Raw genomic sequence first — 19418 nt, 5'->3', positions numbered from 1 at the left:
CCAGCCCGGTCCGGCCTGTTCCTGCTCCCCGCACCAAACCTGTGGTGCGCGTCGCCAGCCCGGTCCGGCCTGTTCCTGCTCCCCGCACCAAGTCTGTGGTGCGTTTCGTCAGCCCTGTCCGGCCCGTTCCTGCTCTCCGCACCAAGCCTGTGGTGTGCGTCGCCAGCCCAGTCCGGCCCATTCCTGCTCCACGCACCAAGCCAGGGGTGCGTATCGTCAGCCCGGTCCGGCCAGTTGCTACTCCACGCACCAAGCCAGGGGTGCGCATCGTTAGCCCGGTCCGGTCCATTCCTGCTCCACGCACCAAGCCAGGGGTGCGTGTCGTCAGTCCGGCAGCGGCCAGCGGGGCTAGACAGGACCAGGGGTACTTTGGGGGGTTGGAGAGGAAGTGGGGATCGGGCCCAGAGCCGGATCCGCCGCCAAGGCGGAGTGCCCACCCGGTCCCTCCCCTGTGGTTTTTAGTTGGCTCGGTCGGAGTCCGCGCCTTTAGGGGGGGGTACTGTCACGCCCTGGCTCTGGGGACACTGTTATGTTGAGCCAGGGTGTGTAGATCTATGTTCCCTATTTCTATGTTGGCCTGAGTGACTCCCAATCAGAGGCAACGAGTGTCAGCTGTTTGCTGGTTGTCTCTGATTGGGAGCCATATTTAATCTGTCGGTTTTTCCTTTGTGTTTTGTGGGTTCTTGTTTCGAGTTGGTTGTGTTATACCGTGTACTGTCACGTTTCCGTCTTTTGTTGTTTTGATATCGTTTCGCTTAATAAATGAGTATGTTTGCCTGCAACGCTGCGCCTTGGTCCTCATCTGTTCCTGACGATCGTGATATGAGCAAGGCACTTAACCCTAATTGTTCATGTAAGTCGCTCTGGATAAGAGCGTCTGCTAAATGACTAAAAATGTAAAAATGTAAAAATGCTTTACACCCCCTGCTATATTGTGGATAAAGAGTTACCTGTCTAACAGAACACAGAGGGTTTTCTTTAATGGAAGCCTCTCAAACATAATCCAGGTAGAATCAGGAATTCCCCAGGGCAGCTGTCTAGGCCCTTTACTTTTTTCAATTTTTACTAACGACATCTATGTATGCGGATGACTCAACACTATACACGTCAGCTACTACAGCAACTGAAATGACTGCAACACTTAACAAAGAGCTGCAGTTAGTTTCAGAATGGGTGGCAAGGAATAAGTTAGCCCTAAATATTTCAAAAACTAAAAGCATTGTTTTGGGGACAAATCATTCACTAAACCCTAAACCTCAACTACATCTCGTAATGAATAATGTGGAAATTGAGCAAGTTGAGGAGACTAAACTGCTTGGAGTAACCCTGGATTGTAGACTGTCATGGTCAAAACATATTGATACAACAGTAGCTAAGATGGGGAGAAGTCTGTCCATAATAAAGCGCTGCTCTGCCTTCTTAACAACACTATCAACAGGGCAGGTCCTACAGGCCCTAGTTTTGTCGCACCTGGACTAGTGTTTAGTCGTGTGGTCAGGTGCCACAAAGAGGGACTTGCAATTGGCTCAGAACAGGGCAGCACGGCTGGCCCTTGGATGTACACAAAGAGCAAACATTAATAATGTACACGTCAATCTCTCCTGGCTCAAAGTGGAGGAGAGATTTGACTTCATCACTACTTGTATTTGTGAGAGGTATTGACATGTTGAAAGCACCGAGCTGTCTGTTTGAACTACCGGCACACAGCTCGGACACCCATGCATACCCCACAAGACATGCCACCAGAGGTCTCTTCACAGTCCCTACATGGAACTCTATTCTATGTGCACACACACACACACGATAATATACGCACTATACACACATATACACATGGATTTTGTGTTATAGATATGTGGTAGTGGAGTATGGGCCTGAGGGCACATACTTAGTGTGTTGTGAATTCTGTAATGAATGTATTTTAATGTTGTTTAAATTGTATGACTGCCTTGTGGTCCTCTGTAGCTCAGCTGGTAGAGAACAGCGCTTGTAACGCCAAGGTAGTGGGGGTTCGATCCCCGGGACCACCCATACACAAAAATGTATGCACACATGACTGTAAGTCGCTTTGGATAAAAGCGTCTGCTAAATGGTATATTATATTATTATTATTATTATTATTAATTTTGCTGGACCACCACCTGGTGTCACCAGACCCAATAGCTAGGATGCGGGCAGGGCTCCAATATCATTTTCAAGAATGACTAAATTGATCACGAACATTTTGAAGCTGAGCCACTTGCTTCTGCTCTGCTGATAAGATCATAACATGGTGTTAGAAGATAGAACATTGTCTGAGTTGACAAGAGAGATTATTTCACACAAAAAATAAGAATGTTCCGACAGTTTCTAGCTAACAGCTCTCCTCTAACGTCTCGTCACTGAGCAGCTCAAAGCAGAGCCGTTGCTATGGATACACGCGGAGCCAAGAACAGCTACGGCAGAGAAAGAGACGAGCAGCTAACGGATTTGCTAACAAAGAAAGTTATTTCTGATTTCAGGGTTCGGGCAGGGCCGGGCCTTAAATGTAATGCCTGTGTGAATGATCTTCATGGCTTGCTGTTAACACTACGCTTCTCGAGGATTTAACAGACCTGCATGATACTTCAGAACGCTTCAGTTAAAATCTCCATGAAAGAGTGTGACAGTGAATGTTATGACATAGAAGGCTTTCTATAATGACACACTGCAGAGTCTCAAAGGGATCTGAGTGGTTTGATCTCCTTACAGACGAGACGCTCGTTAGGAAACAGACAACAGACACTCCCTCGTTAGGAAACAGACAACAGATACTCCCTCGTTAGGAAACAGACATAACAGACACTCCCTCGTTAGGAAACAGACAACAGATACTCCCTCGTTAGGAAACAGACATAACAGATACTCCCTCGTTAGGAAACAGACATAACAGATACTCCCTCGTTAGGAAACAGACAACAGACACTCCCTCGTTAGGAAACAGACAACAGATACTCCCTCGTTAGGAAACAGACAACAGATACTCCCTCGTTAGGAAACAGACAACAGATACTCCCTCGTTAGGAAACAGACAACAGATACTCCCTCGTTAGGAAACAGACAACAGACACTCCCTCGTTAGGAAACAGACAACAGATACTCCCTCGTTAGGAAACAGACAACAGATACTCCCTCGTTAGGAAACAGACAACAGATACTCCCTCGTTAGGAAACAGACAACAGATACTCCCTCGTTAGGAAACAGACAACAGACACTCCCTCGTTAGGAAACAGACATAACTGATACTCCCTCGTTAGGAAACAGACATAACAGATACTCCCTCGTTAGGAAACAGACAACAGATACTCCCTCGTTAGGAAACAGACAACAGATACTCCCTCGTTAGGAAACAGACATAACAGATACTCCCTCGTTAGGAAACAGACAACAGATACTCCCTCGTTAGGAAACAGACAACAGATACTCCCTCGTTAGGAAACAGACATAACAGATACTCCCTCGTTAGGAAACAGACATAACAGATACTCCCTCGTTAGGAAACATACATAACAGATACTCCCTCGTTAGGAAACAGACAACAGACACTCCCTCGTTAGGAAACAGACAACAGATACTCCCTCGTTAGGAAACAGACAACAGATACTCCCTCGTTAGGAAACAGACAACAGACACTCCCTCGTTAGGAAACAGACATAACAGGACACGTGACTCAATATTATGTCCCGCTGTAGAGGGAGACTCACAGATATTGGTTTGATCTCACAGACTAGACATGAGACCCAAATAACGCCTCAAACCTGTTGCATAACACAGAGACAAGAGAAAGAATAAGAGAGAGAGAGAGAGAGAGAGGGGGGGGAGAGCGAGAGAGAGAGAGAGGGGGGAGAGCGAGAGAGAGAGAGCGAGAGAGAGAGAGAGAGAGAGAGGGGGGAGAGAGAGATAGAGAGAGAGAGAGGGGGGAGAGAGAGACAGGAAGAGAGAGACAGAGAGAGAGGAGAGAGAGAGAGAGAGATGGAGAGGGGGAGAGAGAGAGAGATGGAGAGAGAGAGAGAGATGGAGAGAGGGGGGGGGAGAGAGCGAGAGGGGGAGAGAGAGAGAGAGAGAGGGGGAGAGAGAGAGAGAGAGAGAGAGAGAGAGAGAGAAAGAAACAAACCATCACTGCCTACCTGTGACCTGCACCCCGATGCGGAAGTATACGTCCTGGTTGCTTAGGTAACGCTCCACCAGGATATAGTACCAGTGTTCCCAGGCAGGAAGGGGTGTGTCAAGCTCACAAGGTGACCACTCCCTGCAGTCCAGAGCTGATGAGTTGTGGACAGGAGGAGCCCTGGCTCGGATCTTTAACACAACGGAACAGCTGTCTCCAGTACTGTCTCCCTGTCCCCTGGTGTCTTCTGTCTGTCCCCTGGTCTGTTGGTCTCTAGGGTGTGTGCTGCAGTTAGCCAGTTGAACCTTTACTCTGGACACGTAACTGGGGATGAACACTCTGCAAACAATAATAAAAACATATTTACAGTATATCTAAAATTGCAATACAGGATACACATTCTCTTGAAAGTATGCCACTAAGTTCATTAGCCCTGAAGAGTATGAATTAGACTGTTTTGAGAGAAGGTTTGAATCTGTGGTGAGAAGCCACTATAGGAGGTCAAAGCTGTGTGCCTGAAAACCTTGGTAGAGCATGGGTAAAGTACTTGTGCTCATGTGAATTTCCTTTCTTTTTCTGCTGCAGACAAGTCTAAATTCTCAATTAAAACGTAGTTTTTGTGTTTAATAGTGTAAATGCATTCACAATATGCATCCAAAGGCTGTTCTAGAAAGTGGTTAATAAATAAACATGCAGTAATGTTATGCATTATTATTATAGCCACATTGTACTGCAGTGACTGATCTCCTGGGGACAAAAAAAGCATCCTTTATTCAAAAAAATAATTACATTATTCAAAATATACCAAATTAGGATTAATTAGGTGTACAACATTGTGGAATTGTGTAGTTGTACTCTATGCTTTGATTATGTCTATGAGAAAGTAAATGTTTTTGTTTTCATCCAAAGGACTATCAGTTGTTTTCTCTCTGTCCTTTCTTTAAAATTAATTTAGCCTTTTTGTTGCACATCAAACGAACATTACCAACAAGAGCTTAAACAGCACAGAATCAAAGACAAAATTAATTGTTTCTATTGACTATTAAGGGCATTCAGATAAACAGGTTATTATGACTGTAGACTTTCCCTTTGAATCTTAAAAATAATAATTTAATTGGAGAGTAATTGTTTCCTTCGTTAGCTAGCTTCCACTCCATTAGGCTAATTTCACACTTGATTAATTCAAACAAATCATTCCTGTTCCTAGTTAATTGACATTCAGTAGTCCTACCAGGAGAATGTTGTCAAAGCATTAGAAGAAAACAGATTTAGTATGAATAAAACTATTCAAACTCTCTGTATGTTGTTGAATTGACCCGTAATACACAGTTAGTCCCAGCATTAAAAGGAGAGAGAGAGAGAGAGAGAGAGAGAGAGAGAGAGAGAGAGAGAGAGAGGTGGGAAGGAGAGAGAGGCAGAGGCAGAGAGCGAGAGAAAGAGCGAGAGACTGTATATAGACATAATATGACACTTGAAATGCCTTTATTATTTTGGAACTTTTATGAGTGGAATGTTTACTGTTAATGTTTTTATTGTTTAATTCACTTTTGTTTATTATCTATTTCACTTGCTTTGGCAACATATGTTTCCCATGACAATAAAGCCCTTAAATTGAAATTTGAGAGAGAGAGAGAGAGAGAGAGAAGAGAGAGAGAGAGAGAGAGAGAGAGAGAGAGAGAGAGAGAGAGAGAGAGAGAGAGAGAGAGAGAGGTGGGAAGGAGAGAGAGGCAGAGACAGAGAGCGAGAGAAAGAGCGAGAGACTGTATATAGACATAATATGACACTTGAAATGCCTTTATTATTTTGGAACTTTTATGAGTGGAATGTTTACTGTTAATGTTTTTATTGTTTAATTCACTTTTGTTTATTATCTATTTCACTTGCTTTGGCAACATATGTTTCCCATGACAATAAAGCCCTTAAATTGAAATTTGAGAGAGAGAGAGAGAGAGAGAGAGAGAGAGAGAGAGAGAGAGAGAGAGAGAGAGAGAGAGAGAGAGAGAGAGAGAGAGAGAGAGAGCTCAAAGACATTGCTCCTGCATTTTTAACAAGAAATATAGATTTAGAGTTAGATAAAGTAGGATTTTTTGGCAGGGACATATACAGGATGCTACCCTCCACAACATAACCTTTATTCCAAACCAAAACTCCAAACCTACAACCTGATTTTGGACGGAATTACCTGGAAAGCTTTCTACTACCAAGGATTACTATTCTCAAACTATACAGCAAATGCTCTGGAAAACAAACAGAAACCTGAAAACACCATCCAACCTGGAACTGAGTGAGTAATGTTTAGTATGAAGCTATTTTTCACTTTCAAAAACCAAGAAGAAAAATTCATTACAATGATATATTTTATATTATAAGGACTGAATTCTAAGGCTACCAAGCTTAAGCTTGCTACAAAGAGATACAATTTCAATTAGCACTGACGTGTGAAGTGAGAGGTGTCAAAGCCCTTGAGCCCAACAATGGCAGGAGAGTCGTACAGTCTACCCCAACTAGAGGCCTTAGAAGAGGCCTTAGAAGCACCCCCCCACTGTTCAGAGGTCATTAAAATACAGTACCCTCTGAATGTAAAAAACGACAAGACACGAAAAGAGTACAAATTGAAACTTCTTTTGGGGAAGCACGAGACACTTTTTGCTGATTTGTATAAAAATGGGAACATAAGCAACCTTATCTTCCACACAGACCATCCCCTGGCATGGCACAGTGCTATACTAGCACACTACCCCTCTGTTAAGAGGGGGGGTGTTAGCGACGGGTGGAAACTCAGGATACTGGACAACGAGGACTCTGAGTCGTCTAATATTAATCTCTATAAATCTGGAACCGTTTTGGTTCAAGGCAACACCAAACAGTTCCAGCTGGACTTTCACCTAATCAAAGAAATAGCTCAGCAGGAGAAGCTGTCCCTTGAGAAAGATACCCCTACCCCGAGCGGGTCAGACCAGACCTCTTCATTAAATAACCCCACAGAGCAACCCCAAGCAGAAAGTCAACTTCCCAGCACAGAGTACTACTCCCTCATTGAAATGAAGGATAAATTCACCCAGCTGGAGGTAAGGCAGGTGGAGCTGGAACAGCAGGTGAACACACTCCAGTCAGCACAGACCCAGACAACAGTCCAGCACAACAACACCCCCTTAACTAGACCTGGAGAGCTGCAGGTGGAGAGAGACATGTCTGCACTCTGGACTGTGGTGAGACAACATCAACAGGAGAAAGAGCAGGAGCAGGAGAAGAACAGAGCACTAGAGGAGAGGATCAGAGTGCTGGAGGAGAAGGTGAGAACGATGACGGGTGACATTGAACAACCCATTAGAGAACAGCCCACCTCAGATCCTGGCCAAAGTCTCGACACCGCAGCAGAACAGTACACCCTAGACCCTGACCATAGCCTCGACATCACACCCAGACAGACAAATGAAGAACCCCAAGCCCTGGGGACCCCAACCCCTCTGAGCAACCCCCCAGTCAGACACCCTGATAGCCCTCATGACGACCCCCCCACACCCACTGAGGACATACACAAGCCACAGATTGTACTCCTTATGGACTCAAACGGGAAATACATACAAGAAAATAAACTTTTTCCAAAACACACAGTGTCTAAACTCTGGTGTCCAAATACCCAGCGCGCCCTAGACCTTCTGTCTAAGGACCGACTAGGATCACCCAGCCACATAATAATACACACAGGCACAAACGACCTGAGAACACAGCAGGAAAGGGTGGCCACATCACTCAAGGGCGTGATAGAAAAAGCTTCTTCTACTTTCCCCAACGCACAAGTGGTTATCTCAACCCTGTTACCACGAAAAGACTTCCACCCTGCTACCATACAGCGGGTAAACGCAAGTATTTCCCGTGACTGTGCATCAAAACCAAATGTCTTCCTGGCCCACCACTCCACCCTGGACGTGAACAGCCTTTACGACCAGGTCCACCTATACAAGGCAGCAGTGCCCACCTTCGCCCGGACCCTAAAGGATATCGCCCTCAACCGCAGACCCAACACCTCACACAGGAGCAACAGATCAACAGACACCCCGCCCAGACCAGCGAGACACTCTCCCAGACCTGCGGGACCCCCCCCAGGACCTACACATAGAGGACCCCCGCAGAGAGGACCTACATCCAGACCACAGCACCATCAACCACATCTACACCCCCCACCCCAACCAATTAACTCCCCCAAGTCAACCATGCCCACACCCCATTTAGGCCCCCCTCAGATCAGACCTATGCCCCTCCTACCCACCCCAAGCCCCCCACTCCCACAAAGAGGGCCTCAACATGAAAGTCACACATACGCCCAGGCCGTGAGCAGGCAAACAGGCCCAACACCCACTCTTACACTAGCCCAAGCCAATGGCATGTACCAGATGCTCAGCAGGCTCTGCTCACAATTACTGGCCTGAGGCCAAACCACACAACCAACAACATTAGACACTTTATGGAACACAAAGCCTTCACTATTTCATCCTGGAATATCCAAGGCCTGAGGTCATCTGCCTTTGGCCTAAAGAGCAGGAATCTGGACTTCACCAAAGAAATCGGAAATACAGACATTGTCATCCTACAAGAAACATGGTATAGAGGAGACGGACCCACTGGTTGCCCTCTAGGTTACAGAGAGCTGGTAGTCCCATCCACCAAACTACCAGGTGTGAAACAGGGAAGGGACTCAGGGGTATGCTGATTTGGTATAGAGCAGACCTAACTCACTCTATTAAATTAATCAAAACAGGAACATTTTACATTTGGTTAGAAATTCAAAAGGAAATTATCTCAACTGAGAAAAATGTCCTCCTGTGTGCTACCTATATCCCCCCACTAGAATCCCCATACTTTAATGAAGACAGTTTCTCCATCCTGGAGGAAATCAATCATTTCCAGACCCAGGGACATGTACTAGTCTGTGGCGACCTAAATGCCAGAACTGGACAAGAACCTGACACCCTCAGCACACAGGGGGACAAACACCTACCTGGAGGTGACAGCATTCCCTCCCCCATATGCCCCCTAGGCACAACTACGACAACATAACCAACAAAAATGGGTCACGACTCCTGCAGCTCTGTCGCACACTGGGTATGTACATAGTCAATGGTAGGCTTCGAGGGGACTCCTATGGTAGGTACACCTATAGCTCATCTCTTGGCAGTAGTACTGTAGACTACTTTATCACTGACCTCAACCCAGAGTCTCTCAGAGCGTTCACAGTCAGCCCACTGACACCCCTATCAGACCACAGCAAAATCACAGTCTACTTGAACAGAGCAATACTCAATCATGAGGCATCAAAGCCAAAAGAACTGAATAATATTAAGAAATGCTATAGATGGAAGGAAAGTAGTGTTGAAACCTACCAAAAAACAATTAGGAAACAACAAATTCAATCCATTCTAGACAACTTCCTGGACAAAACATTCCACTGTAATAGTGAAGGTGTAAACTTGGCAGTAGAAAACCTAAACAGTATATTTGACCTCTCAGCTTCCCTATCAAATCTAAAAATCTCTAACAGAAAACCAAAGAAAAGTAATAACAGTGATAAATGGTTTGATGAAGAATGCAAAAACCTAAGAAAGAAATTGAGAAACCTATCCAACCAAAAACATAGAGACCCAGAAAACATGAGCCTACGCCTTCACTATGGTGAATCACTAAAACAATACAGAAATACACTACGGAAAAAAGAAGGAACAGCATGTCAGAAATCAGCTCAATGTAATTGAAGAATCCATAGACTCTAACCACTTCTGGGAAAATTGGAAAACACTAAACAAACAACAACACGAAGAGCTATCTATCCAAAACGGAGATGTATGGGTAAACCACTTCTCCAATCTTTTTGGCCCTATAACAGAGAACAAACAGCAAAAAAATATACATGATCAAATGCAAATCTTAGAATCAACTATTAAAGACTACCAGAACCCACTGGATTCTCCAATTACATTGAATGAACTACAGGATAAAATACAAACCCTCCAACCCAAAAAGTCCTGTGGTGTTGATGGTATCCTCAATGAAATGATAAAATATACAGACCACAAATTTCAATTAGCTATACTTAAACTCTTTAACATCATCCTTAGCTCTGGCATCTTCCCCAACATCTGGAACAAGGACTGATCACCCCAATCCACAAAAGTGGAGACAAATTTGACCCCAATAACTACCGTGGGATATGCGTCAACAGCAACCTTGGGAAAATCCTCTGCATTATCATTAACAGCAGACTAGTTCATTTCCTCAGTGAAAACAATGTACTGAGCAAATGTCAAATTGGCTTTTTACCAAATTACCGTACGACAGACCACGTATTCACCCTGCACACCCTAATTGACAAACAAACAAACCAAAACAAAGGCAAAGTCTTCTCATGCTTTGTTGATTTCAAAAAAGCTTTTGACTCAATTTGGCATGAGGGTCTGCTATACAAATTGATGGAAAGTGGGGTTGGGGGAAAAACATACGACATTATAAAATCCATGTACACAAACAACAAGTGTGCGGTTAAAATTGGCAAAAAACACACACATTTCTTTCCACAGGGCCGTGGGGTGAGACAGGGATGCAGTTTAAGCCCCACCCTCTTCAACATATATATCAACGAATTGGCGAGGGCACTAGAACAGTCTGCAGCACCCGGCCTCACCCTACTAGAATCTGAAGTCAAATGTCTTCTGTTTGCTGACGATCTGGTGCTTCTGTCACCAACCAAGGAGGGCCTACAGCAGCACCTAGATCTTCTGCACAGATTCTGTCAGACCTGGGCCCTGACAGTAAATCTCAGTAAGACAAAAATAATGGTGTTCCAAAAAGGTCCAGTTGCCAGGACCACAAATACAAATTCCATCTAGACACCGTTGCCCTAGAGCACACAAAAAACTATACATACCTCGGCCTAAACATCAGCGCCACAGGTAACTTCCACAAAGCTGTGAACGATCTGAGAGACAAGGCAAGAAGGGCCTTCTATGCCATCAAAAGGAACATAAAATTTGACATACCAATTAGGATCTGGCTAAAAATACTTGAATCAGTTATAGAACCCATTGCCCTTTATGGTTCTGAGGTCTGGGGTCCGCTCACCAACCAAGAATTCACAAAATGGGACAAACACCAAATTGAGACTCTGCATGCAGAATTCTGCAAAAACATCCTCCGTGTACAACGTAAAACACCAAATAATGCATGCAGAGCAGAATTAGGCCAATACCCACTAATTATCAAAATCCAGAAAAGAGCCGTTAAATTCTATAACCACTTAAAAGGAAGCGATTCCCAAACCTTCCATAACAAAGCCATCACCTACAGAGAGATGAACTTGGAGAAGAGTCCCCTAAGTAAGCTTGTCCTGGGGCTCTGTTCACAAACACAAACAGACCCCACACAGCCCCAGGACAACAACAACAACAACACAACTAGACCCAACCAAATCATGAGAAAACAAAAAGAGAATTACTTGACACATTGGAAAGAACAAACAAAAAAACAGAGCAAACTAGAATGCTATTTGGCCCTAAACAGAGAGTACACAGTGGCAGAATACTTGACCACTGTGACTGACCCAAACTTAAGGAAAGCTTTGACTATGTACAGACTCAGTGAGCATAGCCTTGCTATTGAGAAAGGCCGCCGTAGGCAGACCTGGCTCTCAAGAGAAGACAGGCTATGTGCACACTGCCCACAAAATGAGGTGGAAACTGAGCTGCACTTCCTAACCTCCTGCCAAATGTATGACCATATTAGAGACACATATTTCCCTCAGATTACAGCGATCCACAAAGAATTCGAAAACAAACCCAATTTTGATAAACTCCCTTATCTACTGGGTGAAAAACCACAGTGTGCCATCACAGCTGCAAGATTTGTGACCTGTTGCCACAAGAAAAGGGCAACCAGTGAAGAACAAACACCATTGTAAATACAACCCATATTTATGTTTATTTATTTTCCCATTTGTACTTTAACTATTTGCACATTGTTACAACACTGTATATATACATAATATGACATTTGAAATGTCTTTATTCTTTTGAAACTTCTGAGTGTAATGTTTACTGTTAATATTTATTGTTTATTTCACTTTTGTTTACTATCTACTTCACTTGCTTTGGCAATGTTAACACACGTTTCCCATGCCAATAAAGCCCTTAAATTGAAATTGAGAGAGAGAGAGAGAGAGAGAGAGAGACACAGAGAGAGAGAGAGAGAGAGAGAGAGAGACAGAGACAGAGACAGAGAGAGACAGAGACAGAGACAGAGACAGAGACAGAGAGAGACAGAGAGAGAGAGAGAGACAGAGCAGAGAGAGACAGAGACAGAGACAGAGACAGAGAGACAGAGAGAGAGAGAGAGAGAGAGAGAGAGAGAGAGAGAGAGAGAGAGAGAGAGAGAGAGAGAGAGAGAGAGAGAGAGAGAGAGAGAGAGAGAGAGAGAGATTTATGTTGGTCCTCTGTAGCTCAGCTGGTAGAGCACGGCGCTTGTAACGCCAAGGTAGTGGGTTCGATCACCGGGACCACCCATACACAAAAATGTATGCACGCATGACTGTAAGTCGCTTTGGATAAAAGCGTCTGCTAAATGGCATATTATTGTTATTATTATTATGTCTATTTATTTTCCCTTTTGTACTATAAATATTTGCACATCGTTACAACACTGTATATAGACATAATATGACATTTGAAATTTGTGAGTGTAATGTTTACTGTTTTATATTTTATGTTGTTTATTTCACTTTTGTTTATTATCTATTAAACTTGCTTTGGCAATGTTAACATATGTTTCCTATGCCAATAAAGCCCTTTGAATTGAATATAGAGAAAACACCCGCCCAAGCCCCATCCTGTGACCTAAGAGGTATGTATCAGATGCTCAACATGCTCTGCTCACACCTACTGTAATGGTCCGGGCCTAAACCACACGAAAACCACACTATGTTTTCCCTATCAAATCTACAAATTTCAAGCAGACAACCTAAGAAAATTAACAAATGACAAAGGGTTTGATGAAGAATGCAAAAACCTAAGAAATAAACTTAGAAACCTATGCAACAACAAACATAGAGACCCAGAAAACCTGAGCCTACGCCTTCACTATGGTGAATCACTAAAACAATACAGAAATACACTACGGAAAAAGAAGGAACAGCACGTCAGAAATCAGCTCAATGTAATTGTAGAATCTATAGAATCTCACCACTTCTTGGAAAATTGGAAAACACTAAACAAACAACACAAAGAGTTATCTATCCAAAACGGAGATGTATGGATAAACCACTTCTCCAATCTTTCTGGCTCTATAACAAAGAACAAACAGCAAAAACATATACATGATCAAATACAAATATTAGAATCAACTATTAAAGACTACCAGAACCCACTGGATTCTCCAATTACATTAAATGAACTACAGGACAAAATACAAACCCTAAAAGGCCTGTGGTGTTGATGGTATCCTCAATGAAATGATCAAATATACAGACCACAAATTCCAAGTGGCTGTACTTAAACTCTTTAACATCATCATTAGCTCTGGCATCTTCCCCAATATTTGGAACAAAGGACTGTCCACCCCAATCCACCAAAGAGAAGACAAATTTGACCCCAATAACTACCGTGGGATATGCGTCAACAGCAACCTTGGGAAAATCCTCTGCATTATCATTAACAGAACACTCATACATTTCCTCAGTCAAAACAATGTACTGAGCAAATGTCAAATTGGCTTTTTACCAAATTACCGTATGACAGACCACGTATTCACCCTGCACACCCTAATTGACAAACAAACAAATCAAAACAAAGGCAAAGTCTTCTCATGCTCACCATGGAATTAATAGGTGTCCAAACTTTTGACTGGTACTTTAAGTAGCTTAAAAAACAAGGTTCATAAAATTAATAATTTGCTAGTAACAGATGACATTCATATTCTGACTATCTCTGAAACTCACTTAGACAATACCTTTGATGATACAGTGGTTATAACATTTACAGAAAATACATAAATGCCAATGGTGGAGGTGTTGCGGTCTATATTCAGAACCACATTCCTGTAAAGCTTAGAGAGGATCTCATGTTAAATACTGTTTAAGTAATATGGCTCCAGGTTCATCTGCCTCACCTAAAGCCCATTCTGGTGGGAAGCTGCTATAGACCACCAAGTGCTAACAGTCAGTATCTGGATAACGTGTGAAATGCTTGATAATGTATGTGATATCAACAGACGGGTATATTGTCTGGGTGATTTAAATAACGGCTGGCTTTCATTACATTTTACATTTTAGTCATTTAGCAGACGCTCTTATCCAGAGCGACTTACAGTTAGTGCATATATTTTTCATCAAGCTGCCCCCTCAAGAGAAAGCTTCAAACTGTAACCAGTGCCTGCAACCTGGTTCAGGTTATCAGTCAACCTACCAGGGTAGTTACAAACAGCACAGGAATGAAATCATCAAATGTATTGATCATATCTTAACTAAAGCTGCAGAAATGTGCTTGAAAGCAGTATCCAGATCCATCGGATGTAGTGATCACAATATAGTAGCCATATCTAGGAAAACCAAAGTTCCAAAGGCTGGGCCTAATATAGTGTATAAGAGGTCATACAATAAGTTTTGTAGTGATTCCGATGTTGTTGATGTAAAGAATATATGTTGGTCTGTGGTGTGTAATGAGGAGCAAACAGACATTGCACTTGACACATTTATGAAATTGCTTATCCCAGTTAATAACAAGCATGCAGCCATTAAGAAAATGACTGTAAAAACTGTTAAATCCCTGTGGATTGATGAGGAATTGAACAAGTATATGGTTGAGAGGGATGAGGCAAAAGGAATGGCAAATAAGTCTGGCTGCACAACCGATTGTCAAACGTATTGCAAATTGAGAAATCATGTGACTAAATTTAACAAAAAGAAGAGAAACTACACTATGAAAGAAAGATAAATGACTTAAAGAATTATAGTAAAAAGCTTTGCAGCACCTTCAATGAAATCTTGGGGAAAAGTGCAAACTCAGCTCCATCATTCATTGAATCAGATGGCTCATTCACTACAAAACCGACTGATATTGCCAACTACTTTATTGATTGTTTCATTGGCAAGATTAGCAAACGTAGGCATGACATGCCAGCAACAAACGCTGACACTACACATCCAAGTATATCTGACCAAATTATGAAAGACAAGAATTGTAATTTTAAATTCCGTAAAGTGAGTGTGGAAGAGGTGAAAAAATGATTGCTGTCTATCAACAATGACATGGCACCGGGGTCTGACAACTTGGATCGAAATTTACTGAGGATAATAGCGGACGATATTGCCACTCCTATTTCCCATATCTTCAATTTAAGCCTATTAGAAAGTGTGTGCCCTCAGGCCTGGAGGGACGAAAAGTCATTCTGCTACCTAAGAATAGTAAAGCCCCCTTAACTGGCTCAAATAACTGACCAATCAGCCTGTTACCAACCCTTAGTATACTATTGGGAAAAATTGTGTTTGACCAGATACAATGCTATTTTACAGTAAACAAATTGACAACAAACTTTCAGCATGCTTACAGAAAACGACATTCAACAAGCACAGCACTTACACAAATGACTGATGATTGGCTGAGAGAAACTGACGATAACAAGATTGTGGGGGAGGTTTTGTTAGACTTCAGTGCGGCTTTTGACATTATCGATTATAGTCTGTTGCTGGAAAAACATATGTGTTATGGCTTTACACCCCCTGCTATGTTGTGGATAAAGAGTTACCTGTCTAACAGAACACAGAGGGTGTTCTTTAATGGATGCCTCTCCAACATAATACAGGTAGAATCAGGAATTCCCCAGGGCAGCTGTCTAGGCCCGTTACTTTTTAAAATCTTTACTAAGGACATGCCACTGGCTTTGAGTAAAGCCAGTGTGTCTATGTATGCGGATTACTCAATACTATACACGTCAGCTACTACAGCAACTGAAATGACTGCAACACTTAACAAAGAGCTGCAGTTAGTTTCAGAATGGGTGGCAAGGAATAAGTTAGTCCTAAATATTTCAAAAACTAAAAGCATAGAATTTAGGACAAATCATTCACTAAACCCTAAACCTCAACTAAATCTTGTAATAAATAATGTGGAAATTGAGCAAGTTGAGGATACTAAACAGCTTGGAGTAACCCTGGACTGTAAACTGTCATGTTCAAAACATATTGATACAACAGTAGCTAAAATGGGGAGAAGTCAGTCCATAATAAAGTGCTGCTCTACCTTCTTAACAGCACTATCAACAAGGCAGGTCCTACAGGCTCTAGTTTTGTTGCACCTGGACTACTGTTCAGTCGTGTGGTCAGGTGCCACAAAGAGGGACTTAGGAAAATTGCAATTGGCTCAGAACAGGGCAGCACGGCTGGCCCTTGAAAGTACACAGAGAGCAAACATTTCATATTTCTTCAAATAGCCACCCTTTGCCTTGATGACAGCTTTGCACACTCTTGGCATTCTCTCAACCAGCTTCATGAGGTAGTCACCTGGAATGCATTTCAATTAACAGGTGTGCCTTCTTAAAAGATAATTTGTGGAATTTATATCATTCCATTCTTAATGTGTTTGAGCCAATCAGTTGTGTTGTGACAAGGTAGGGGTGGTATACAGAAGATAGCCCTATTTGGTAAAAGACCAAGTCAATATTATGTCAAGAACAGCTCAAATAAGTAAAGAGAAACGACAGTCCATCATCACTTTAAGACTGCAGCAAATTGTAGAGATTTTTGTTCTATTGAAAATTATATGTAAAATTAACAGCCACACAGAAAGACTCATGTGAAGGTGAAATTACAGAGGAGGAACTTCTGGATGCAATTAAAGACTTTAAATCCGGGAAAACTCCAGGGTTGGATGAAATACCAGTCGAGGTATACCAAACCTTTTTTGATATACTCAGAGGACCATTATTAGCATGTTTTAACCACTCCTATGTAAATGGTAAATGGACACTCAATAAGATTTTTTTGGAGAATCTCTTATAAATTGGGTTAAAATCATGTATAGTAACCCTAGGTGTAAAATAGTAAATAATGGCTATTTCTCAGTACGTTTTAAACTGTCAAGAGGAGTGAAACAAGGTTGTCCACTATCAGCATATATATTTATTATTGCCATCGAGATGTTAGCTATTAAAATCAGATCCAACAATAATATCAAGGGATTAGAAATCCAGGGCTTAAAAACAAAGGTGTCATTGTACACTGATGATTCATGTTTTCTTTTAAATCCACAACTTGAATCCCTCCACAGCCCTCATAGAGGATGTAGATACATTTTCTAACATCTCTGGATTACAATTTTTTTTTTTTTTGTCATTTAGCAGACACTCTTATCCAGAGCGACTTACAGTTAGTGATTGCATACATTTATTTATTTATTTTTATAATTTTTTTAAAACATTTTTTATTTTTTATTCATTTTATTTTTTCATACTGGAATCGAACCCACAACCCTGGTGTTGCAAATACCATGCTCTACCAACTGAGCTACATCCCTGCCGGCCATTCCCTCCCCTACCCTGGACGACGCTGGGCCAATTGTGCGCCGCCCCATGGGTCTCTCGGTCACGGCCGGCTACGACAGAGCCTGGATTCGAACCACTTAGACCACTCAGGAGACTACATATAAAATATAAATATTACGTATTGGATCACATTACCATGTAGTTCACCAATAAAATAGTCTGATGGTGATATGGATATACTCGGAATACATATCCCAAATGAAATAAATGTTCTCACTCCAATACATTTTAATAGAAAGTTAGCAAAAATTGATAAGATCTTGCTACCATGGAAAGGTAAATACCTGTCAATTTGTGGAAAAATCACCCTGATTTAACTCTTTAGGATTATCCCAGTTTACCTATTTGCTTATGGACTTGCATATGCCTAGCGAACAGTTTTTTAAATTACAGTGGGGAGAACAAGTATTTGATACACTGCGGATTTTGCAGGTTTTCCTACTTACAAAGCATGTAGAGGTCTGTAATTTTTATCATAGGTACACTTCAACTGTGAGAGACGGAATCTAAAACAAAAATCCCGAAAATCACATTGTATAATTTTTAAGTAATTAATTTGCATTTTATTGCATGACATAAGTATTTGATACATGAGAAAAGCAGAACTTAATATTTGCTACAGAAACCTTTGTTTGCAATTACAGAGATCATACGTTTCCTGTAGGCCTTGACCAGGTTTGCACACACTGCAGCAGGGATTTTGGCCCACTCCTCCATACAGACCTTCTCCAGATCATTCAGGTTTCGGGGCTGTCGCTGGGCAATACGGACTTTCAGCTCCCTACAAAATATTTTCTATTGGGTTCAGGTCTGGAGACTGGCTAGGCCACTCCAGGACCTTGAGATGCTTCTTACGGAGCCACTCCTTAGTTGCCCTGGCTGTGTGTTTTGGGTCGTTGTCATGCTGGAAGACCCAGCCACGACCCATCTTCAATGCTCTTACTGAGGGAAGGAGGTTGTTGGCCAACATCTCGCGATACATGGCCCCATCCATCATCCCCTCAATACGGTGCAGTCGTCCTGTCCCCTTTGCAGAAAAGCATCCCCAAAGAATGATGTTTCCACCTCCAAGCTTCACGGTTGGGATGGTGTTCTTGGGGTTGTACTCATCCTTCTTCTTCCTCCAAACACGGCGAGTGGAGTTTAGACCAAAAAGCTCTATTTTTGTCTCATCAGACCACATGACCTTCTCCCATTCCTCCTCTGGATCATCCAGATGGTCATTGGCAAACTTCAGACGGGCCTGGACATGGGCTGGCTTGAGCAGGGGGACCTTGCGTGCGCTGCAGGATTTTCATCTTGAACTTCTTCCATTTTCTAATAATTGCGCCAACAGTTGCCTTCTCACCAAGCTGCTTGCCTATTGTCCTGTAGCCCATCCCAACCCTGTGCATGTCTACAATTTTATCCCTGATGTCCTTATACAGCTCTCTGGTATTGGCCATTGTGGAGAGGTTGGAGTCTGTTTGATTGAGTGTGTGGACAGGTGTCTTTTATACAGGTAATGAGTTCAAACAGGTGCAGTTAATACAGGTAATGAGTGGAGAACAGGAGGGCTTCTTAAAGAAAAACTAACAGGTCTGTGAGAGACGGAATTCTTACTAGTTGGTAGGTGATCAAATACTAATCATGCAATAAAATGCAAATTAATTATTTAAAAATCATACAATGTGATTTTCTGGATTTTTGTTTTAGATTCCGTCTCTCACAGTT

General features: G+C 42.4%; 1 protein-coding gene across 1 annotated transcript in view; it reads right to left on the bottom strand.

The window, feature by feature from the left end:
- Nucleotides 1–4135: 4135 nt before the first annotated feature.
- The window catches only part of LOC121587206 (post-GPI attachment to proteins factor 6-like), a 116585-nt gene continuing 101302 nt past the window's right edge, over nucleotides 4136–19418 (bottom strand). Inside the window, exon 5 of the mRNA XM_041904128.2 lies at nucleotides 4136–4466. Within this exon, the coding sequence (XP_041760062.2) occupies nucleotides 4136–4466 (331 nt within the window). The remainder of the gene's footprint in view (nucleotides 4467–19418) is intronic.

This window comes from Coregonus clupeaformis, unplaced genomic scaffold, assembly GCF_020615455.1.
Source record: "Coregonus clupeaformis isolate EN_2021a unplaced genomic scaffold, ASM2061545v1 scaf0002, whole genome shotgun sequence".
NCBI classification, from domain to species: Eukaryota; Metazoa; Chordata; class Actinopteri; order Salmoniformes; family Salmonidae; genus Coregonus; species Coregonus clupeaformis.
This window is presented reverse-complemented; position numbering and strand designations above follow the sequence as displayed.